Here is a 23366-nt window from a genome sequence, read left to right on the forward strand (position 1 = left end):
ATGACTAATGATGTTAAATACAATCCACCTGTGTGTAATCAAGTCTCCGTATAAATGCACCTGCACTGTGATAGTCTCAGAGGTCCGTTAAAAGCGCAGAGAGCATCATGAAGAACAAGGAACACACCAGGCAGGTCCGAGATACTGTTGTGAAGAAGTTTAAAGCCGGATTTGGATACAAAAAGATTTTCCAAGCTTTAAACATCCCAAGGAGCACTGTGCAAGCGATAATATTGAAATGGAAGGAGTATCAGACCACTGCAAATCTACCAAGACCTGGCCGTCCCTCTAAACTTTCAGCTCATACAAGGAGAAGACTGATCAGAGATGCAGCCAAGAGGCCCATGATCACTCTGGATGAACTGCAGAGATCTACAGCTGAGGTGGGAGCCTCTGTCCATAGGACAACAATCAGTCGTATATTGCACAAATCTGGCCTTTATGGAAGAGTGGCAAGAAGAAAGCCATTTCTTAAAGATATCCATAAAAAGTGTTGTTTAAAGTTTGCCACAAGCCACCTGGGAGACACACCAAACATGTGGAAGAAGGTGCTCTGGTCAGATGAAACCAAAATTGAACTTTTTGGCAACAATGCAAAACGTTATGTTTGGCGTAAAAGCAACACAGCTGAACACACCATCCCCACTGTCAAACATGGTGGTGGCAGCATCATGGTTTGGGCCTGCTTTTCTTCAGCAGGGACAGGGAAGATGGTTAAAATTGATGGGAAGATGGATGGAGCCAAATACAGGACCATTCTGGAAGAAAACCTGATGGAGTCTGCAAAAGACCTGAGACTGGGATGGAGATTTGTCTTCCAACAAGACAATGATCCAAAACATAAAGCAAAATCTACAATGGAATGGTTCAAAAATAAACATATCCAGGTGTTAGAATGGCCAAGTCAAAGACCTGAATCCAATTGAGAATCTGTGGAAAGAACTGAAAACTGCTGTTCACAAATGCTCTCCATCCAACCTCACTGAGCTCGAGCTGTTTTGCAAGGAGGAATGGGAAAAAATGTCAGTCTCTCGATGTGCAAAACTGATAGAGACATACCCCAAGCGACTTACAGCTGTAATCGCAGCAAAAGGTGGCGCTACAAAGGATTAACTTAAGGGGGCTGAATAATTTTGCACGCCCAATTTTTCAGTTTTTGATTTGTCAAAAAAGTTTGAAATATCCAATAAATGTCGTTCCACTTCATGATTGTGTCCCACTTGTTGTTGATTCTTCACAAAAAAATACAGTTTTATATCTTTATGTTTGAAGCCTGAAATGTGGCAAAAGGTCGCAAAGTTCAAGGGGGCCGAATACTTTCGCAAGGCACTGTGTGTAATATATATATATCTCATACACATGTCACTAGAAAAGCCGGTCCAACTAAATGAAAGGCAGCTACTTTGCTATTATAGCATAGTTTGACGTGACTGTGTTAGTTGTAGTTGGCTGGCTAGCAAGCAAGGGATAATAGCTTTGCCAGCCAGCATGGCAATGGAACATTTAGATTGGAATATATATATTATATTTGACTCGTAACCCTTGTAGAAAAGCAATTGTACACTTGCGGTTGTGTAAAAACGTTTTTTTTTTAGCACGATTGTGCTAATCTACGGTACTCTGCTCCGCCTCGTACCTATGGCCGCAGCACAGCCGTGCTAAAAGAGTAATTTAGCACGCCCTCGTGTACATTTTCTTCATAGAAAACCACTGTCGGTTTAGATTCACATCGATGTATTGGATGCTGATTTGCCCACCGCTTTCTTTCAGATGAGGACCTGGAGATTGAGCTGGTGGAGGAGGAGCCTCCGTTCCTGAGAGGACACACTAAACAGAGTATGGACATGAGCCCTGTCAAGATTGTTAAGGTATGTTTCCATGTCCTCTTGATCAACCTACTTTCAAGGCAATTTTGTTTGTGTTTTCATCCTGTTTAGGAGTGTGAACAATTGCAGCTCACTTTGTTTCCCTCTGTCAGAATCCAGACGGTTCGCTGTCCCAGGCTGCCATGATGCAGAGTGCATTGGCTAAGGAGAGGAGGGAGGTGAAGCAGTGTCAGCGAGAGGCTGAGATGGACTCTATCCCCATGGGCCTGAACAAACACTGGGTAGACCCTCTGCCTGATGGTAAGTCTGTATGGAAGCACACAGTAATCCTCAACACAGTCCGGTCTGAGCCACTAAATCAGACTTCCTCCAGTGTAGCAGCAGCAGCCCTCAGGGTTTGCAGGGATGGGGATGGTTATCTGGTTTCCTTTAGCATCCTAACAGGCCGGATAGAGTGGCCTGCTGTAGTGTGCCGTGTCCTCCATGGCCCAGGGTTACAGGGGAGGCTTTGTGGGTGTAAAGGTTCCTCCCAGGGTCCTAGACTGGGTCTGGATCACCAGTCATCTGAAGGGGTGGAGGTTAAATATCACGCCAGTTCATCTCAATTAAAGACGCTTCCCTCTTACACAGTTGATGGAAGGCAGATTGCAGCCAACATGAGAGGAATTGGCATGATGCCAACTGACATCCCGGAGTGGAAGAAACATGCCTTTGGGGGCAACAAGGCCTCTTACGGCAAGAAGACGGCAATGTCCATCCTGGAGCAGAGAGAGAGCCTGCCCATCTACAAGCTCAAAGAGCAACTCATACAGGTTTGTGCAAAAGTTTGCAAATTATATATTGCTAGTTATTTCTATTTCAACAGCTGTTTTTGACCATTTATGGCATAACATTTTGCTCACATCTCTGCTTCTCTATTACAGGCTGTCCATGATAACCAGATCTTGATTGTTATTGGAGAGACTGGTTCTGGGAAAACTACCCAGATCACCCAGTACCTGGCCGAGGCGGGCTACACCACTCGGGGGAAGATCGGCTGCACTCAGCCCCGTCGTGTGGCAGCCATGTCTGTGGCCAAGAGAGTTTCTGAAGAGTACGGTTGCTGTCTTGGCCAGGAGGTGAGTGATCTCCTGGCCCACGTGACCATGAGACAATGCCGAATACATCTGATCGCAGAACAATCTCAAACGTCTGGCCCTAGTTATTTCTAACTTGTGTCTCCGTTCTTCTACACCAGGTGGGCTACACCATCCGTTTTGAGGACTGCACCAGCCCTGAGACGGTGATCAAGTACATGACAGACGGTATGTTGCTGAGAGAGTGTTTGATAGATCCGGACCTTGGCCAGTACGCCATCATCATGTTGGATGAGGCCCACGAGAGGACCATCCATACCGATGTGCTCTTCGGTCTGCTCAAGAAGGTATACCAGGGTCTTGTTTCCCCTTGACTTCAGGGTCTAAACATCACTAATATTTTAAAGGAAAGTTTTGTATTAAGCTAACTCTCCCCCTTTTCAGACGGTGCAGAAACGCACAGACATGAAGCTGATTGTCACTTCAGCCACGCTAGATGCCGTCAAGTTCTCCCAGTACTTCTACGAAGCGCCCATCTTTACCATTCCAGGACGCACCTATCCAGTGGAGGTGCTCTACTGCAAAGAGCCTGAGACGGACTACCTGGACGCCAGTCTCATCACCGTCATGCAGATCCACCTGACCGAGCCTCCAGGTACAGTTTTAACAAAGGTTAAACCCAGTCTATAGTCTAACTGTAATTCATAGTCATTGGCCTAAATCACTGCATGAATGCAAATCCATTGCTATAAAATGTCAGTTTGATATTCACCCTTGATTGTGAAGAGTTATCAACCTTTATGTCCTCTCTCGCTCCTTGTTTGCAGGTGATGTCCTGGTGTTTCTGACGGGTCAGGAGGAGATTGACACCGCTTGTGAGATCTTGTATGAACGGATGAAGTCTCTGGGACCTGAAGTGCCTGAACTCATCATTCTACCTGTCTACTCTGCGCTGCCAAGCGAGATGCAGACCCGTATCTTTGACCCTGCTCCCCCCGGCAGCAGAAAGGTTGTCATTGCCACTAACATTGCTGAGACGTCGCTGACCATTGACGGTATCTACTACGTTGTGGACCCAGGATTTGTGAAGCAAAAGGTGTACAACTCCAAGACTGGTATTGACCAGCTGGTGGTGACTCCCATTTCACAGGTAAACTGGTTAATCACTCAGTTCATATTTATTTTCTGTCTCTCTCAAGCAATTACGATTTGGTATGCTAAGGGCTTCAATGTATCTTCTGTTAGGCCCAAGCCAAGCAGCGGGCTGGTAGAGCTGGAAGAACTGGCCCAGGGAAGACCTACAGGCTGTACACTGAGAGAGCATACAGAGACGAGATGCTCACCACCAATGTGCCTGAGATCCAGAGAACTAACTTGGCCAGCACTGTGCTGTCCCTCAAGGTATGCACACAGTCACAAAAGGGGATAAACCTTGTTTCACTGTACATGCTTCTGTGATCTATACTTGTCTGCTGAGACCTACTCCTCCCGTATCATCCCCTGACGTCCCTTTCTCCATATTCCTTCAGGCCATGGGCATCAATGACCTGCTATCGTTTGATTTCATGGACGCTCCACCCATGGAGACGCTGATCACTGCCATGGAGCAGCTCTACACTCTGGGGTCTCTGGACGATGAAGGGTTGCTCACTCGTCTCGGACGCAGGGTAAGAGTTTATACCAAAAAAAGGAGACTATTGTTAAGAAAGGCAAAAGTGAGGATTAATTACCAATTCATTATTTCCATCTCTCTGTCAGATGGCGGAGTTCCCTCTGGAGCCCATGCTGTGTAAGATGCTGATCATGTCCGTCCACCTGGGCTGCAGTGAGGAGATGCTCACCATCGTCTCCATGCTGTCTGTGCAGAACGTCTTCTACAGGCCCAAGGTACGTTAAATCACAAGACTCATAAACACTGAAATAGGGTCATATCACTCTTCTGGGTATCAATCAATCAATCAATCAAATTTATTTTATATAGCCCTTCGTACATCAGCTGATATCTCAAAGTGCTGTACAGAAACCCAGCCTAAAACCCCAAACAGCAAGCAATGCAGGTGAAGAAGCACGGTGGCTAGGAAAAACTCCCTAGAAAGGCCAAAACCTAGGAAGAAACCTAGAGAGGAACCAGGCTATGTGGGGTGGCCAGTCCTCTTCTGGCTGTGCCGGGTGGAGATTATAACAAAACATGGTCAAGATGTTCAAATGTTCATAAATGACCAGCATGGTCGAATAATAATAAGGCAGAATAGTTGAAACTGGAGCAGCAGCACAGTCAGGTGGACTGGGGACAGCAAGGAGTCATCATGTCAGGTATTCCTGGGGCATGGTCCTAGGGCTCAGGTCCTCCGAGAGAGAGAAAGAAAGAGAGAATTAGAGAGAGCATATGTGGGATGGCCAGTCCTCTTCTGGCTGTGCCGGGTGGAGATTATAACAGAACATGGCCAAGATGTTCAAATGTTCATAAATGATCAGCATGGTCGAATAATAATAAGGCAGAACAGTTGAAACTGGAGCAGCAGCACAGCCAGGTGGACTGGGGACAGCAAGGAGTCATCATGTCAGGTAGTCCTGGGGCATGGTCCTAGGGCTCAGGTCCTCCGAGAGAGAGAAAGAGAGAAGGAGAGAATTAGAGAACGCACACTTAGATTCACACAGGACACCGAATAGGACAGGAGAAGTACTCCAGATATAACAAACTGACCCTAGCCCCCCGACACATAAACTACTGCAGCATAAATACTGGAGGCTGAGACAGGAGGGGTCAGGAGACACTGTGGCCCACTCCGAGGACACCCCCGGACAGGGCCAAACAGGAAGGATATAACCCCACCCACTTTGCCAAAGCACAGCCCCCACACCACTAGAGGGATATCTTCAACCACCAACTTACCATCCTGAGACAAGGCTGAGTATAGCCCACAAAGACCTCCGCCACGGCACAACTTAAGGGGGGGGGGGGGGGGGGCGCCAACCCAGACAGGATGACCACATCAGTGACTCAACCCACTCAGGTGACGCACCTCCTCCAGGGACGGCATGAGAGAGCCCCAGTAAAGCCAGTGACTCAGCCCCTGTAATAGGGTTAGAGGCAGAGAATCCCAGTGGAAAGAGGGGAACCGGCCAGGCAGAGACAGCAAGGGTGGTTCGTTGCTCCAGAGCCTTTCCGTTCACCCTCCCACTCCTGGGCCAGACTACACTCAATCATATGACCCACTGAAGAGATGAGTCTTCAGTAGAGACTTAAAGGTTGAGACCGAGTTTGCGTCTCTGACATGGGTAGGCAGACCGTTCCATAAAAATGGAGCTCTATAGGAGAAAGCCCTGCCTCCAGCTGTTTGCTTAAAAATTCTAGGGACAATTAGGAGGCCTGCGTCTTGTGACCGTAGCGTACGTGTAGGTATGTACGGCAGGACCAAATCAGAGAGATAGATAGGAGCAAGCCCATGTAATGCTTTGTAGGTTAGCAGTAAAACCTTGAAATCAGCCCTTGCTTTGACAGGAAGCCAGTGTAGAGAGGCTAGCACTGGAGTAATATGATCAAATTTTTTGGTTCTAGTCAGGATTCTAGCAGCCGTATTTAGCACTAACTGAAGTTTATTTAGTGCTTTATCCGGGTAGCCGGAAAGTAGAGCATTGCAGTAGTCTAACCTGGAAGTGACAAAAGCATGGATTAATTTTTCTGCATCATTTTTGGACAGAAAGTTCCTGATTTTTGCAATGTTACGTAGATGGAAAAAAGCTGTCCTTGAAATGGTCTTGATATGTTCTTCAAAAGAGAGATCAGGGTCCAGAGTAACGCCGAGGTCCTTCACAGTTTTATTTGAGACGACTGTACAACCATTAAGATTAATTGTCAGATTCAACAGAAGATCTCTTTGTTTCTTGGGACCTAGAACAAGCATCTCTGTTTTGTCCGAGTTTAAAAGTAGAAAGTTTGCAGCCATCCACTTCCTTATGTCTGAAACACATTATTATATCTTTTTTTTAATTTTTTCTTTGCAGCACAGTTGAATGTTGTTGAGGTTTACCATTATGGTTTGAGACCTCAATGAGAAAATTTATATGGTGTGCCATTGTTGATCATTTGATGACTAACAGTTATTTTATTCTCTGTGTCTCAGGACAAGCAGGCCCTGGCTGACCAGAAGAAGGCCAAGTTCCACCAGGCCGAGGGAGACCACCTTACTCTGCTGGCTGTCTATAACTCCTGGAAGAACAACAAGTTCTCCAACCCCTGGTGCTACGAGAACTTCATCCAGGCTCGTTCCTTGCGCAGAGCCCAGGATATCCGCAAGCAGATGCTGGGTATCATGGACAGGTAGGTTCCACTGTCCATTTGATGATCAAGGTAATTGTATGTCTGGTAAAGAAACCTCACTTACTAGAAATCTTCTCACACAAATCCAAAAACGTTTACCTCTTTGCAGACATAAACTTGATGTGGTGACTTGTGGAAAGGCCACGGTGCGTGTGCAGAAGGCCATCTGCAGTGGTTTCTTCCGGAACGCAGCCAAAAAGGATCCCCAGGAGGGCTACCGTACGCTCATTGACCAGCAGGTGGTGTACATCCACCCCTCCAGTGCCCTGTTCAACCGCCAGCCTGAGTGGTGAGTCGACCCTCATTTCTGATTACCACGGGGACTAATGGATTAGTCACTAGTTTACATTGAATGTCAACTGTTACTGAGCCATCCTGGACATTCTTTTCCTCTTGCCTGATACTCTTATTCCTCTCTCCACAGGGTGGTGTACCATGAGTTGGTGCTGACTACTAAGGAGTACATGCGGGAGGTGACCACCATTGACCCACGCTGGCTGGTAGAGTTCTCGCCGGCCTTTTTCAAAGTGTCCGACCCCACGCGTCTCAGCAAACAGAAGAAGCAGCAGCGCCTCGAGCCCCTCTACAACCGTTACGAGGAGCCCAACGCTTGGAGAATCTCCCGCGCCTTTCGGCGGCGCTAGAATGTGCATCTTGTATCTACAACACAGAAAGAGAGGGACACATTCCTATATCAGCTGGTTGAGAAATACCATGGAGAGACATTGTCTGCCAACAGGCCTTTTTAGCTGTAACATGCGATTTGATAAAGCTGGGTCATTATCTACTTGTTTTGGACATGTGTAAAGTATGTGTTATATGTGCTCAGCTGTTTTCTATTAACTGCAATTCTATCATTTTGAGCTGAATTCTGGTAGGCTGAATTCTTTCTCTTGACCTAGTCAACTAGCAGTCAACTAGTAAAATTAGGTCATTGCTCTCCTGTCCTTACAGGCTTACCTGGGTAACATGAATAAAAATGTCTCATCCCCCTGAGGAGAATCAATCTTATATTTGAGTATCATGGACAACGAAACATGTTTGTTTTACTTGAATGTCACATCTGACCTGTGTGTAAACTTCTGAAAAATGATCAATTGAATAGGAAGGGGACTGGGCAGTAATTTGACAAGGCAGTGAACGTCTTTGTTTAAAAAGCACAGTGCTCTGAGACAGTTTGTCTTTTATAGTAGGCTATATTTTTATACAATGAAGGGAGATACCAGTATGGAACTTAATACTTGGGCATTGTCTTTGGTTTAGCTTTGTGTGATTCCTTTACTGTGCTAGTGTAATCCTAACATTTTCTGCACTCATTAAATGTATGGTCTCATAATTTTTGTTGCTAATGTTTCATTGACATCCACACTGGAGACCAATATCAGTTTTGTGGCTCCTGAGTGGCGCAGCGGTCTAAGGCACTGCTCAGTGCCAGAGGTGTCACTACAGACCCTGGTTCGACTCCAGGCTGTATCACAAGCCTTGATTTGCAGTCCCATAGGGCGGTGCACAATTGGCCCAGCGTCGTCCGGGTTAGGTGGTCATTGTAAACAAGAATTTGTTCTTAAACTGACTTGCCTCGTTAAATAAAGGTTTAAAAAATGAACTTGGAGTTTAGGTTGTTAAATTGGCAATGAGTTTACCTCCACCTGGTGACCAATAAAATAATTACCCGGAAGTGTGGTCTAAGTTCAAAGTTCGTAACGTAACGTGCGTGTTACCAATGCCTGCGTTTTCTGAAAACAAAACAAACACTGGACACTATGGCAGACTTTGGAGTTGAGGAGCTTAAGCGGCTTGAATACCTGTCTTTGGTGTCCAAAGTGTGTACAGAACTTGACAACCATCTTGGTATATGCGAGAAAGATCTTGGCAAGTTGAATCGTCACACACTACTTCTGTCACCCCACATTTGGAATAATCTTACTAGCTTGCTGCTAAGCTAGCTATTTTAGCTACCTTTGGTTTTAGCTAGCTAACGTTAATTTTACTCCCGAATTCCGATTGTAAAACGTATTTGTATTTAGTCATAACGTTATCTATTGTAAAGGAGATGGTTACTTTGCCTTGAAAGTGTGGTGGGTGGTCTGGACCCCATAACATGTTTAAGCATGTGACATTTCCCTGAGTTCTATAAAAGCTAGCTAGTTCATGTTTCATGTGAGCATTCTTGGCAAAACAAGAAAAAGTAATTTGCTGCTGATCAGTTATTTATGACAGTGGCATAGTTACCCTAAGCGAATACAGTAAGTAGCCTACCATTTTTTTCTCTCTTCTGAAGTTGATTATTCTTGCTGTCTCTTTTAGCTGAGTTTGTCATCTGCCTTGCTGAAAAGCAACCAACATTTGATGGCTTCAAATCACTTCTGCTGAAAAATGGAGCAGACTTCACAGTAAGTGTTATAGTGTGATGTAGCTGTTTGATATGCTTAAAATTAGCCCGGGCCATTCAATACTCTTTCTTTCTGGTTTTGAATCCACTTTCACTCTTTCATAGGATTCTCTCATCGGCAATTTGCTCAGACTTATTCAAACTATGCGGCCGTCAAAAGCATCTACGAGCAAAGGTTAGTTGATCATATGCCGTGTATAACTCTGGTTAGTGTTGAATGCAGCTGATGTCTTACATTCAAGTATGATTTATACAATGCTGGTATACAATTTGATATACTGTATCTGATTATTTCAAAATGTCATACTGAATATCTTTAATTTTATGGCGGTAGCCTCTGAGCCTGTGGTCAAACAGAAGAGTGAGAAGGACAAACTGAAGGAGATGTTTCCTGGATTGTGCAGGCCAGACAATCCAGCTCCCGTAAGTCTCTCAGAAATTAGTACATACATAGTGGCTAAACAAGTACGGTTAAACAAGGCGCAGCTATTACGTCCCACTCCCCACACACAGTGTATGGTTGTCAGTAGACCAATGCTCTCTAACAACACCCACAGATTCCGCTAGAAGACGATGATGTGAGGGTAGCAGATGCTGCCATGAAAGAATTGGAGATGTTCATGCCCAGTGTTAGTGGAACAAACTCAACGAGCAGGTAAGGACATTTTGATAATTCAGGGTTTGCAGTTTTACTGGTGTACTATGAATAGCAAAACCCTGAATTGGATGAAAAATAGTTTGAATTTTTTTATTTTATGGCTCTTGTTTTAGGTTGGACAACAAAAGGCAGCGAAGCAGAAGTCGGAGCCAAGACAGAGACAGGAAGAGACGCTCACGCTCTCCGTCTTGCGACCGTGAGAGGGACAGAGACTTCAAACGCGGTCGAAAACGTGTTTCCCGCTGGAGTGATCGCAGTCCGAGCCCCTCCAGGGATCGAGACATTGAGGTTGGTTCTGACCGCTGTAAGGACAAACACATGGACCGGCCCCCACCAGAAGAGCCTGCTGTAGGGGACATATTCAACGGCAAAGTCACCAGCATCCTGCAGTTTGGCTGCTTCGTGCAACTGGAGGGACTGAGGTTAGTGAAGAGAATAGGACAATATCGATAGCATGTACCCAACACGTTCTGTATCTTACGGTGATCCAATGTTTTGAAAACCCGATGTTGAAAACTTTTTTGGTTTTTCATTGTAGGAAACGCTGGGAGGGGTTGGTCCACATCTCTGAGCTACGCAAAGAGGGACGTGTTGCCAATGTGGCTGATGTGGTCCAGAAAGGTCAACGAGTCAAGATCAAGGTGCTGTCCTTCACTGGATCCAAGACCAGTCTCAGCATGAAGGTAAGACAGCAACACAGAGCAGGAATGAATTCAAAGCCTACTGCCCTTTGGTAAGCATGATGAAGGACATGAAGCTAAGTTAAATTATACCTGAAACTTATACTCTACTCTTGGTTGCCAGGATGTAGACCAGGAAACAGGGGAGGACCTGAACCCGAACAGGAGGAGGAACCAGGGCCCTGATGGTGGGGAGGAGAAAATCATGAGGAACCCCGACCGCCCAACCAACCTCAACCTGGGCCATGCCCCTGAGTTGGAGGATGACACACTGGAGCGCAAGAGACTGACCAAGATATCTGACCTTGAGAAGTGGGAGATCAACCAGGTATGTGTACACATGTAGGGTTCATCGAGACATCTTTGCTCATTTTAGTAGTGTGATGTTGATCTATACATGGTATTTTTCCTGTCCACAGATGATTGCTGCTAATGTTCTTTCTAAAGAGGAGTTCCCCGACTTTGACGAGGAGACGGGTATCCTCCCAAAAATTGATGATGAAGAAGGTAACATTTTAGCATGTTTTTTGGGAGGGGGGGGTCAGGAGCAGTGATCTACTGAAAGCATTAGGGGTGTAATGATTCATCGATACAGATCGGAATCCGGTTCAATTGTTTAAGATGCTTCAGTCAAAAACAATCCAAATGTTTATTTATTTTAATTTCACCTTTATTTAACCAGGTAGGCAAGTTGAGAACAAGTTCTCATTTACAATTGCGACCTGGCCAAGATAAAGCAAAGCAGTTCGACACATGCAACAACACAGAGTTACACATGGAGTAAAACAAACATACAGTCAATAATACAGTAGAAAAATAAGTCTATATACAATGTGAGCAAGTGAGGTGAGATAAGGGAGGTAAAGGCAAAAAAGGCCATGGTGGCAAAGTAAATACAATATAGAAATTAAAACACTGGAATGATAGATTTAACAGTAGATGAGTGTGCAATTGTAGAAATACTGGGGTGCAAAGGAGCAAAATAAATAAAAATAGTAGGGGAAGAGGTAGTTGTTTGGGCTATTTATAGATGGGCTATGTACAGGTGCAGTGATCTGTGAGCTGCTCTGACAGCTGGTGCTTAAAGCTAGTGAGGGAGATGTGTTTCCAGTTTCAGAGATTTTTGTAGTTTGTTCCAGTCATTGGCAGCAGAGAACTGGAAGGAGAGGTGGCCAAAGGAGGAATTGGCTTTGGGAGTGACAAGTGAGATATACCTGCTGGAGCGCGTGCTATGGTGACCAGCGAGCTGAGATAAGGGGGGACTTTACCTAGCAGGGTCTTGTAGATGACCTGGAGCCAATGGGTTTGGCGACGAGTATGAAGCGAGGGCCAGCCAACGAGAGCGTACAGGTCACAGTGGTGGGTAGTATATGGGGCTTTGGTGACAAAACGGATGGCACTGTGATAGACTGCATCCAATTTGTTGAGTATGGTGTTGGAGGCTATTTTGTAAATGACATCGCCAAAGTCGAGGATCGGTAAGATGGTCAGTTTTACAAGGGTATGTTTGGCAGCATGAGTGAAGGAGGCTTTGTTGCGAAATAGGAAGCCAATTCTAGATGTCATTTTGGATTGGAGATGTTTTATGTGAGTCTGGAAGGAGAGTTTACATTCTAACCAGACACCGAGGTATTTCTAGTTGTCCACATATTCTAAGTCAGAACCGTCCAGAGCAGTGATGCTGGACGGGCGGGCAGGTGCAGGCAGCGATTGGTTGAAGAGCATGCATTTAGTTTTACTTGTATTTAAGAGCAGTTGGAGGCCACGGAAGGAGAGCTGTATGGCATCGAAGCTCTATGTCTTAAGTAGTTGAACATGTTATTACTCCAACCTCGTGGTAGTGACAAACTGACACGTTTTCAATACCGTCAAAAAACTACTTTATATCAAAGGAGTGCCTTTGATCTGACGGCCTGCTCATGCTCAGTTAGGTGTGACCAGATGTCATGTTTCTATGCATGAGCTTAGCAAGCCAACGTCGCCATGACATCGCCTACATGTGTGATCTATCGGAGAAGCCGGTTCAGCCTGTCTTCATGCTGTACTGTCTTTGGTTTCTCTAGAGATAAATCAGATCCAGCCTGAACTGTGTGATGTTGTAGTTTCCCAACAGGCCAATATTCTACATAGTTTAGCGCATAAAACATGGTAATTAACTACCACCATAATCCATTGCTCATCTACCTGTCCGGTCTGTTTCTTTTATGCCTGCTACGGAAGAGAAAAGAAGGCGCGGTCGTGAGGGGATATAGAGAGCAGCTGTTGATATTCAGCAGTCATAAAAGTATGCCTTATTTACTTTGAATTACTTCAAAATAGTGATTTTTGTCAGACAGGATAGGCAGTAGCTCTGTCGAAATGAGAGGACTTGGAATTAAATGATTAAGTCATCAAATGAAACAAATGTAATATACATAACAATTTAAATATATTTTTTAAAGTAATGTGAATAAATGATGGTTAATAAGTGATCAGCAGTAACGGGCAGTCACTACCATTATGGGACTTTTATTCATTGTTTTGTTCTGTGTTACAAGCATTCAACCCAAATAATCAAAACCAAAATCGAAAACCGTTGTTGTTTTTATAATCGCACTGACCTCAAAAAGCACTAGTCGCTCAGTGCTATTAATATTGCAAGACAACACCGCAAATAAATAAAAAATGTTTGCCAAAATTAAAGATTTGGGTCAAATCCAATACAACACAGAATGAAACCCTCTCTATTTTTTAAGTATTGTAAAGGCAGCATTATGTTATAGGTATGCTTGTCACCAGCAGGGCCTGGGGAGTTCCAGGATCAAAATAAATATGAAAGCTCAGGTAAAAATGTAGAGGAGAAATCACCTCAGTCTTCTGAAAACCTAACCCTGGGATAGTTATATTTTTCAGCGGGACAATTTTTGACATATCTTAATGCCAAACACACTAGAATGGCTTTTCAAGGGGTATTGAGTGGGCCAGTCTCAGTCCTGACATAAATTTCCTTGAAAATCAGAGAAGGTTTGAATTTTGCTGTCTATCAATTGTTCCCTACCGAATGTACTGCATGAGCAATTTTGAGAAAAGCAATGGATAAACAGTGCCTTCAGAAATGATTCACCCTTGACTTATTCCACATTTTGTTGTTACAGCCTAAATTCTAAATCGATTAAATACATAATCGCCCAATAACGTCAAAGTAAAAATATGTTTTTTGGAAATATCCTCTTTACACACCAGTGGCGGTCGGTGCCGTTTAAGATGAGGGAGGACGATTCTTTTTTGGGGGTGCATGGCCTTATTTCTATTACAGCCTATTGGATGACTGTCATTCATATTCTATTTATCCTGCTCAATGTAACATCAATTGGTTTAGGTTATTACATGATACTCACATTTTCCCTATACCCATCATGAGGTTGCGCCAACGTAGCCTAGGAATGAAAGTCTTCAATGTAGATACACAGGTCGAAAGAAACGTTTGAGTAGCCTAATCACACTCTTCACTGCATCTTGCTGATCTAGGGTGTAATCATTAGCCCAAGAGTTGCAAATTAGAGTTTCTATTGGACAAATTCAGGTATGTTTATCCCCATTTTGTCAGTTTGCTTCTGTCAAATAAATGTTTTTCAACAAAATTGCCAGAATGAATACACTCCTGATCACACGCAAACACAGTTCACTTTCATTCTAGCCACATACAAACAGCATGATCACTTTGCTCGTTAATTCCTTCTTGCATCTACATGCTCTCCTCCTCTCACCTTTTCCCTTCACTTCAGTGCACTACACATCAGCTGTCTGTGAACAGGTGAAAAAACCTTTCCAAGCCAAACCTTCATATCATAACCGCTAAACACTACACACAGCTTACATTGTTGTCACCATATTAGCTGACGTCAGTCAACATAGCTACTAGAACTAACGCGTTAGTATACCCGGTACAATCATGCAATACAGTTAGCAAGCAGTTACTCAGGCGGGCCCCGGAGGCAATAAATTAATAAAACCAAAGGCTTACCTTGGATAGCCAAAGCTAACATGGCATCCCTCTCTGTTTGGGTAGGCTAAACTAGCTAAGTAAGTGAAAGTCAAAAAGAAAAAAAACCAAAATATATAGCTAGCTCTCCTTGCTTCTACTTCATTTTTTAAGAAATTAATTTGTTCAAAATTGTTCAACTATTTTCTTTCTCTTTCTTTGAGTCAACTACTCACCACATTTTGTACTGAATACCTTCATTGCAAAACAGTGTGTTTTAATAAATTATTGGTCACGTGAATATATTTAGTATACTTGTATCTAAAATGTATAACTTTTTAAACTTTTACTATTTTTATTTTTATGAAATTCACTGAGGATGATCCTCCCCTTCCTCCTCTGAGGATCTTCCACTGATTTACACACCTGAGTCAATACTTTGTAGAAGCACCTTTGGCAGCGATTACAGCTGTGAGTCTTTCTGGGTAAGTCTAAGAGCTTTCCACACCTGGATTGTGTAACATTTGCTGATTTTTAAAAAATAAATTACAATTTTCTAAATTCTTCAAGTGCTTTCAAATTGGTTGTTGATCAATTCTAGACAACCATTTTCAAGTCTTGCCATACATCTTCAAGCAAATTTAAGTAAAAACTCGGCCACTCAGGAACATTCACTGTCTTCTTAGTAAGCAAGCAAGTGCAGTGTTGAGTTGACCTTGTGTTTTAGATTATTGTTCTGCTGAAAGGTGAATTCATCTCCCAGTGTCTGGCGGAAAGCAGACTGAACCAGATATACCTTTAGGATTTTGTCTGTGCTTAGCTCCATTCCGTTACTTTTTTTATCTTGAAAATAACTCCTCAGTCCTTAACGATCACAAGCATACACATGATGCAGCCACCACTAGGCTTGAAAATATGGAGTGGTACTCAGTAATGTGTTGTATTGGATTTGCCCCAAAAAAGTAGCGAATCCAATTTAAGTTAACAAAAAGTTATTCGCATTGGCACATTTTTTGCAGTATTACTTTAGTGCCTTGTTGCAAACAGGATGCATGTTTTGGAATATTTTTATTATGTACAGGCTTTCTTCTTTTCATTCTGTCAATTTGGTTAGTATTGTGGCGTAACTACAATGTTGTTGATCCATCCTCAGTTTTCTTCTATCACAGCCATTAAACTCTGTAACTGTTTCAATTGGCTTCATGCTGAAATTCCTGAGCGGTTTCCTTTCTCTCCCGCAACTAAGTTGTTTATTTTATTTAACCTTTATTTAACCAGGCAAGTCAGTTAAGAATAGATTCTTATTTACATTGATGGCCTACCAAAAGGCAAAAGGACAAAACATGGTACAAACATTATTGGGCACAGACAACAGCACAAAGGCAAGAAGATGGAGACAACAATACTTCACACGAAGCAGCCACAACTGTCAGTAAGAGTGTCCATGATTGAGTCTTTGAATGAAGAGATGGAGATAACTGTCCAGGTTTGAGTGTTTTTTTGCAGCTCGTTCGAGCAACCCAGTTCAAGAAATAGTTAAGGGCTTGTAAGCAAGATTGCACATTTTGGGTAATATTCAGAGGTGGAAACGTTCTGTGAGAATTAACGGGAATGTATGGGAATTAACGGAAATATATGCAAATTAATGTAAATTAATGTAGATGGTTGCATTGGTTATATTTACCATATCAAATGGAGACAAACATAAACCTTTTACTTTATCATAAGTAGACATAATTGCAAATGATTAAATCATTCCAATAGAAATAAAAATAACAATTTAGTTACGAATTGAACTTTAATTAAATGAATTGACTCTTCACATGGGATGATTTCACTGAACAACAAAAGGGAATATTGAAGGATCCCCAATGATCCATCGTATCTCCCAAAAATGTTTTCAACATACATCTGTAAAATGATAGTCAAGACTCAGGCTTCCATTTCTTCTCCACCTCTTGAACGTCAGACTCTGAGGCCTTCACTGTCACTTTCCAACCTTTTTGAGGCTTTTTGAGCCATCCTCAACTTTGCCCGGATGGCTACCAATTTTTCAGCCCTTGTATTGGTCTGCCTGTTGCGTGCTTTGGTGTGTGTGTTCCCAAACAAGGACCAGTTGTGCTCTGAGGTGGCTGATGTTGGTGGGATTTGGAGGATGATGGAGGCAACAGGGGAAAGAGCCTCAGATCCACAAAGTCCCTTCCACCAGGTGGCTGATGAGACATGTTGGCACGACTGCCATATTGCATCTCCATCCCAAAGCCCTTGCTTTGAAGTGTACTTCGCCAGACTGCCAATAACCTTGCCCTCATCCAGGTCAAGGTGGCGAGACACGGTAGTGATGACACCATAGGCCTTGTTGATCTCTGCACCAGACAGGATGCTCTTGCAGCATACTTGGGGTCCAACATGTACGCTGTGGCGTGTAAGGGCTTCAGGCAGAAGTCTTCGTGCTTTTTGATGTATTTCAAAACTGCAGTTTCCTCTGCTTGGAGCAACAGTGAAGTGGGCAGGGTAGTACGGATTTCTTCTCTTACATCTGCAAGCAGAGTCTGAACATCAGACAGAATGGCATTGTCTCCCTCAATCCGTACAATGGCTACTGCTGTAGGTTTCAGGAGTTTCAGGCTGCTTACCACTCTCTCCCAAAATAAATAATCCGGGAGGATCCTCTTGATGGGGCTGTCCATATCGGAAGACTGTGATATGGCGATTTCTTGTAGAGTCCTTCCCCTCCAGGAGACTGTCAAACATGATGACATCACCACCTCAACGGGTGTTGCTGGTTAGCTTCAATGTGGTGCTCTTATTCTTCTCACTTTGCTTGGTGAGGTAGATTGCTGCTATAACTTGATGACCCTTCACATACCTAACCATTTCATTGGCTCTCTTGTAGATTGTATCCATTGTTTTCAGTGCCATGATGTCCTTGAGGAGAAGATTCAATGCATGAGCAGCACAGCCAATGGGTGTGATGTGAGGGTAGGACTCTTTAGACCAAGCAGCCTTCATTTTTGCAGCATTGTCTGTCACCAGTGGAAATACCTTCTGTGGTCCAAGGTCATTGATGACTGCCTTCAGCTCATCTGCAATGTAGAGACCAGTGTGTCTGTTGTCCCATGCGTCTGTGCTCTTGTAGAATACTGGTTGAGAGGTGGAGATGTAGTTAATTATTCCTTGCCCACGAACATTCGACCAGCCATCAGAGATGATTGCAATGCAGTCTGCTTTCTCTATGATTTGCTTGACCTTCACTTGAATTCTGTTTAACTCTGTATCCAGCAAATGAGTAGATAAAGCCTGTCTGGTTGGAGGGGTGTATTCTGGGGGAATAGCATTCAGAAGTCTCTGCCAATACTCATTCCCTGTGAGCATCAGAGGTGAACCAGTTGCATACACAGCTCGAGCAAGACATTCATCAGCGGAGTATAGAGTATAGAGTGCAGTGATGTGTCCTATAAGGAGCATTGGTGGCAAATCTCATGGCCGAATGGTAAAGAAGATCTAGCCGCTCGAGAGCACCCTTACCTGCTGATCTATAAATTACATCTCCGTAATCTAGCATGGGTAGGATTGTCATATGAATCGGGGTTAGTTTGGCAGCTTGGGGTGAAAGAGGAGTGATTTACGGTAGAGGATACCAAATCTAGATTTATTTTTATCCTGCAGCTTTGATATGTCCTGAGAGAAGGACAGTGTACCATCTAGCCATACTCCCAAACCCTAAATCCTCAGAGGTAGTAATCACACCTGTGGGTAGAGTGGCATTCTTCTTTCCAAACCACATTAACTTTGTTTTGGAGGTGTTCCGAACAAGGTTAAGGGCAGAGAAAGCTTGTTGGACACTAAGAAATATTTGTTGGGGAGCATTTAACACAAAATCCGGGGAGGGTCCAGCTGAGTATAAGACTGTATCATCTGCATATAAATGGATGAGAGCGCTTCCTACTGCCTGAGCTATGTTGATGTAAATTGAGAAGAGAGTGGGGCCTAGGATCAAGCCTTGGGGTACTCCATTGTTGACAGGCAGTGGCTGAGACAGCAGATGTTCTGACTTAATACACTGCACTCTTTTGAGAAAGGTAATTAGCAAACCATTCCAAAGACCCCTCAGATACACCAATACTCCTTAGCCGGCCCACAAGAATGGAATGGTCTACCGTATAAAAATCTTTGGCCAAGTCAATAAAAATAAAGAAGAAAGGATCTAAACCATCTGACCCGGAGGGGGGGGGGGGGGGGGGGTCAAGTTTCAGGAGCTCCTTTAGCACCTCGGAAATCAGTGACTGCCTATAGGGAGAAACTTATTAGAAGGGGCAGGGGGAAAAGAAGGAGGAGCATCGGGGCTAGTCGCATTAGAAGGGGTGGGAGATGAGGAAATGTTGGGGTGGGAGATGAGGAAATGTTGGACGGGCAAGGAGGCATGGCTGAGTCAAATAGGAATCCTGACTTAATGAAGTGGTGATTGAAGAGCTCAGCCATGTGCTCCTTGTCAGTGACAGCCACATGATCAACATTAAGGTACATGGGAAGCTGTGACAAGGAGGGTTTATTCTCAAAATTCTTTAACCGTTTTCCAGAGTTAGGAAGGACACCTGTATCTATCTTTCTAGTGACTGGTAGAATTGATACACTATCCAAAGTGTAATTAATAACTTCACCATGCTCAAAAGAATAGTCAATGTCTGCTTTTTTAAATGTATATTTACACATCTACCAATAGGTGCCCTTTTTTGTGAGGCATTGGAAAACCTCCCTGGTCTCTGTTTGAAATTCACTGCTCGACTGAGGGACCTTACAGACAATTGTATGTGTGGGGTACAGAGATGAGGTAGTCATTCAAAAATCATGTTACACAATATTATTGTACACAAAGTCCATGCAACGTATTATGTAACTTGTTAAGCAAATGTTTACACCTGAACTTATTTAAGCTTGCCATAACAAAGGGGTTGAATGCTTATTTACTCAAGATATTTCAGCTTTTCATTTTTTAAATTCATTTGTAAAAATGTCTCAACATAATTCCACTTTGACATTATGGGGTATTGTGTGTTGGCCTGTGAAAGAAATCTAAATGTAAATTCAGGCTGTAACTCAAAATGTGGACAAATTTAAGGGATATGAACACTTTCTGAAGACTCTGTATGTTGCTTCCACCAAGAATTAACTCTGGGGTACGAAAACATACGCAATCCAGACATTTAACTTTTTTAGGTTCTTAACTTCTCTTTCACTTTGAAAATGTGTAGATTATTCGGGGGGAAAAAACTAATTATAATCCCTTTTTAGATTGAATTTTAAGACCGCGAAAATGTGAATAGTTTGCAAAGGAAGTAGACTTTCACTTGCGACTGTAACTGCGTATGCCAGTCGTCGATCTACAAGTCATTGCATGCCGAGCAACCTCAATGCCTATCAGTAGCTCTATAACAACTCTGTGCAGAGTGCACGCTGTCCAACTAAAGGTAGGCCTATCTCTGATCTACCTACTGATTTGGAGTTTACGTCGTTTTGATTTGATTGCTCAGGTTCACCATCAGAAGAAATAGCTTTTGGTAGTGTTGCCTTAAAGGTGCAATCTGCAGATGCTTCATCCATTTTAGGATGATTTATGAAATTGATTCTTGAAGAATATAACTTGTAAATAAATGGCTCATGAGCTTAGTACCCCATCAGAACCCATAATATAAGCTTGAAAACAAAGTAAGCGTAAACAAACACAATATAGCCTCAAAACAAGATTAAAACTATAGTTTTGATATCATGGATGGTCAGTCCTTGCATCCAATGCTCTGTGCGTGAATTTGCATTTCTCCAGCTTTTTACTGAAACGGGTGGGGAGAACGCTTTGTTACTGTTTCAAATTCTGATTACCACTTTAAACCTTCGTTGTATATGGTCATCTTTACATGAATAGGCAAAGTTGGCAGCTCATTTTGTAAAAAAAGGACAGCAATCATTTTGCCCAACTGCATTGTTGGAGCAAAAGAGAAGCTCACTCCGTGAAACATTTACTTGAGATGTTCGACTTCAAGAACAACACATTTCAGCTTTTTGGTATAGAACCGTGTTGCGGTTTCACTTTAAAGTTCTGGTTAGACGTGCCGCTGTCCTTTTTGAACACACACACTCCTGTCCTCATTACTACCTGTTCCATTTTAAGACTGGGTGTTCTCTCTTGAGTCAGGGAACATTCCGTTCTGTATGCAGCCATAGCCATGCTGCATTCTCACAGGCTTCCACAAATAACCCATAACGCACACACACCTAAGTTTTCATCAACTGTGAAATCAAGTCTCCATTGTGTGGGTAGAATGGGTTCATTTAGTAAAATTGCTACAATTTAGGCGATAAAAGGGGATTTCAACAGTATCCCCTTTTTAACCTTGTCAACGGTCTATGTGGCTTTAGAATGCAGGTGATTGACTGAGAATTATACCTGCAGTGATATTATGCTTAAAAGAACATTTAAATTGATACATTCTAATATATTTAAAGTGGCAGATGATTTTCTTTTGTTCCTATGGATGAATAGAATCAGCAACCAATGAAACAACCTGGGGTCTATTCATTAGTCGCTCACCGTAGCAAAAGTTTTTTTTTTTAACTCTAAATGGGTAATGTTACGCCATGTTTGTCACATTTCCTCATCTCCCCGCCCACTGCCCAGTAAGCTATTTGCTCATACTAGAAAGCACAACTTTGGCTATATTGTTAAGCTTATAGGGCAACGGACACAATCAGGACTAACTCACAGAAATTCACCAGTCAAGTCTCCATTGTATGGATAGAATGGTTTAATTGGTCAAATTGCTACAACTTAGACAATAAAAGTGAATTTTATCGCCTGACCTCTACCTGCTGTGACCTTTTGTGGCATAAGAATGCAGGTGATTGACTGCAAATTATACTAACCTGCAGTGACATTATGCTGGAAAGAACATTACATTGATTCATGACGATATTTGCCTACCATTTAGGGGACGGAGGGAAGAATTGACATGAAATGGAAAATATTTCTTCAACAACAAATATGAACATTTTTGTAGCTTTTTTTTATGACCAGATAGTAGAAACTGTCAACCATGTCCACATCCAGGCTGTTCCATACACACTCGCACTCGCTCAGAGAAGTCCGCTCAGAAAAGCTCTAGCTCAGTCGCCCAGCTCCTGAGCTCCATCAGAAGCAGATTTTAATTTTCAAATGGAAAATTAATGTCTTCATGCATTAAATGTTTGAATAAAATCGTATCGCATCAATTTCGTCCTCCTAATCAAACTGAATCGCTTCAAACTAAAACGTATCGTTTCTGTATCGCATTGGAGCTCGTGTATCTAGATGTGTCGAACCATCTTTGAAAGGGAAGATGCACAGCCCTAGAAAGCATACATTGACTGCAGTGCAAATTTTATTTCATTCAGATCAGGACCTGGAGATTGAGCTGGTGGAGGAGGAGCCTCCGTTCCTGAGAGGACACACTAAACAGAGTATGGACATGAGCCCTGTCAAGATTGTTAAGGTATGTTTCATATTCCTCTGCACCACGCTACTTTCATCCTACCTTTTTTTAGGCCTAACTGTTTTCTCCTGTCCCGTGTAGTGTGAACAAATGCCGTTCTCTCGGTTTGCCTCTGTCAGAATCCAGATGGCTCGCTGTCCCAGGCAGCCATGATGCAGAGTGCTTTGGCTAAGGAGAGGAGGGAGGTGAAGCAGGCTCAGCGAATGGCTGAGATGGACTGCATACCTATTGGCCTCAACAAGCACTGGGTAGACCCCCTGCCTGACTGTAAGGACCTGGACCACACACAAACAGTGCATTAGGGATGCAAGACATACAGTATGCTTTCCAACCATGCGGTTTATCATGCTTTCCTTTCTGCCCTCCACAAGGTCACTACCACATAGTAAAACACAGTCCTGTCCAGTGTTCCTCCTCGGCTACTCTTCCTGGGGTTCACATGAAACTTGACATAATACCGACCATTAATAGACAAGAACAGCACTACGTCAATAGTTATCTACCTTTAGCATCCTAACAGGCCAGTTAGAGTGGCCTGCTGTAGTGTGCCGTGTCCTCCTTGGCCCAGGGTTATAGTGGAGGATTTGTGGGTGTAAAGGTTCCTCCCAGGGTCCTAGACTGGGTCTGGATCACCAGTCATCTGAAGGGGTGGAGGTTAAATATCACGCCAGTTCATCTCAATTAAAGACGCTTCCCTCTTACACAGTTGATGGAAGGCAGATTGCAGCCAACATGAGAGGAATTGGCATGATGCCAGACGGCGTCCCGGAGTGGAAGAAACATGCCTTTGGAGGCAACCAGGCCTCTTATGGCAAGAAGACAGTGCTTTCCATCCTGGAGCAGAGAGAGAGCCTGCCCATCTTCAAGCTCAAAGAGCAGCTCATACAGGTTTGTAATAGTAATTTCCCTATAGGGAGAAATAAAGTTGT

General features: G+C 43.4%; 2 protein-coding genes across 3 annotated transcripts in view; both read left to right on the forward strand.

The window, feature by feature from the left end:
* The window catches only part of LOC110499112 (ATP-dependent RNA helicase DHX8), a 28941-nt gene extending 20116 nt beyond the window's left edge, over positions 1 to 8825 (forward strand). Inside the window, exons 10-22 of the mRNA XM_036955957.1 lie at positions 1771 to 1868; positions 1979 to 2126; positions 2457 to 2638; positions 2750 to 2944; positions 3064 to 3249; positions 3347 to 3557; positions 3730 to 4052; positions 4148 to 4303; positions 4432 to 4569; positions 4661 to 4789; positions 7027 to 7223; positions 7333 to 7512; positions 7648 to 8825. Of these exons, the coding sequence (XP_036811852.1) occupies positions 1771 to 1868; positions 1979 to 2126; positions 2457 to 2638; positions 2750 to 2944; positions 3064 to 3249; positions 3347 to 3557; positions 3730 to 4052; positions 4148 to 4303; positions 4432 to 4569; positions 4661 to 4789; positions 7027 to 7223; positions 7333 to 7512; positions 7648 to 7867 (2363 nt within the window). The 3' untranslated portion in view covers positions 7868 to 8825. The remainder of the gene's footprint in view (positions 1 to 1770; positions 1869 to 1978; positions 2127 to 2456; positions 2639 to 2749; positions 2945 to 3063; positions 3250 to 3346; positions 3558 to 3729; positions 4053 to 4147; positions 4304 to 4431; positions 4570 to 4660; positions 4790 to 7026; positions 7224 to 7332; positions 7513 to 7647) is intronic.
* A 92-nt stretch (positions 8826 to 8917) lies between these two features.
* Positions 8918 to 23366, forward strand: part of LOC110499111 (ATP-dependent RNA helicase DHX8) — a 28651-nt gene continuing 14202 nt past the window's right edge. The window contains exons 1-12 of one of the 2 annotated variants that reach the window (XM_021576024.2): positions 8918 to 9095; positions 9531 to 9616; positions 9721 to 9790; positions 9950 to 10038; positions 10173 to 10270; positions 10387 to 10695; positions 10812 to 10956; positions 11078 to 11281; positions 11373 to 11460; positions 22340 to 22437; positions 22557 to 22704; positions 23144 to 23325. In XM_021576024.2, coding sequence (XP_021431699.1) covers positions 8987 to 9095; positions 9531 to 9616; positions 9721 to 9790; positions 9950 to 10038; positions 10173 to 10270; positions 10387 to 10695; positions 10812 to 10956; positions 11078 to 11281; positions 11373 to 11460; positions 22340 to 22437; positions 22557 to 22704; positions 23144 to 23325 — 1626 coding nt within the window. In that variant the 5' untranslated portion in view covers positions 8918 to 8986. Of the gene's footprint in view, positions 9096 to 9530; positions 9617 to 9720; positions 9791 to 9949; positions 10039 to 10172; positions 10271 to 10386; positions 10696 to 10811; positions 10957 to 11077; positions 11282 to 11372; positions 11461 to 22339; positions 22438 to 22518; positions 22705 to 23143; positions 23326 to 23366 lie in introns of those variants that run through there. The other variant, XM_036955958.1, reaches the window with a different exon arrangement.

Source organism: Oncorhynchus mykiss, chromosome 20 (assembly GCF_013265735.2).
Source record: "Oncorhynchus mykiss isolate Arlee chromosome 20, USDA_OmykA_1.1, whole genome shotgun sequence".
Lineage (NCBI taxonomy): Eukaryota > Metazoa > Chordata > Actinopteri > Salmoniformes > Salmonidae > Oncorhynchus > Oncorhynchus mykiss.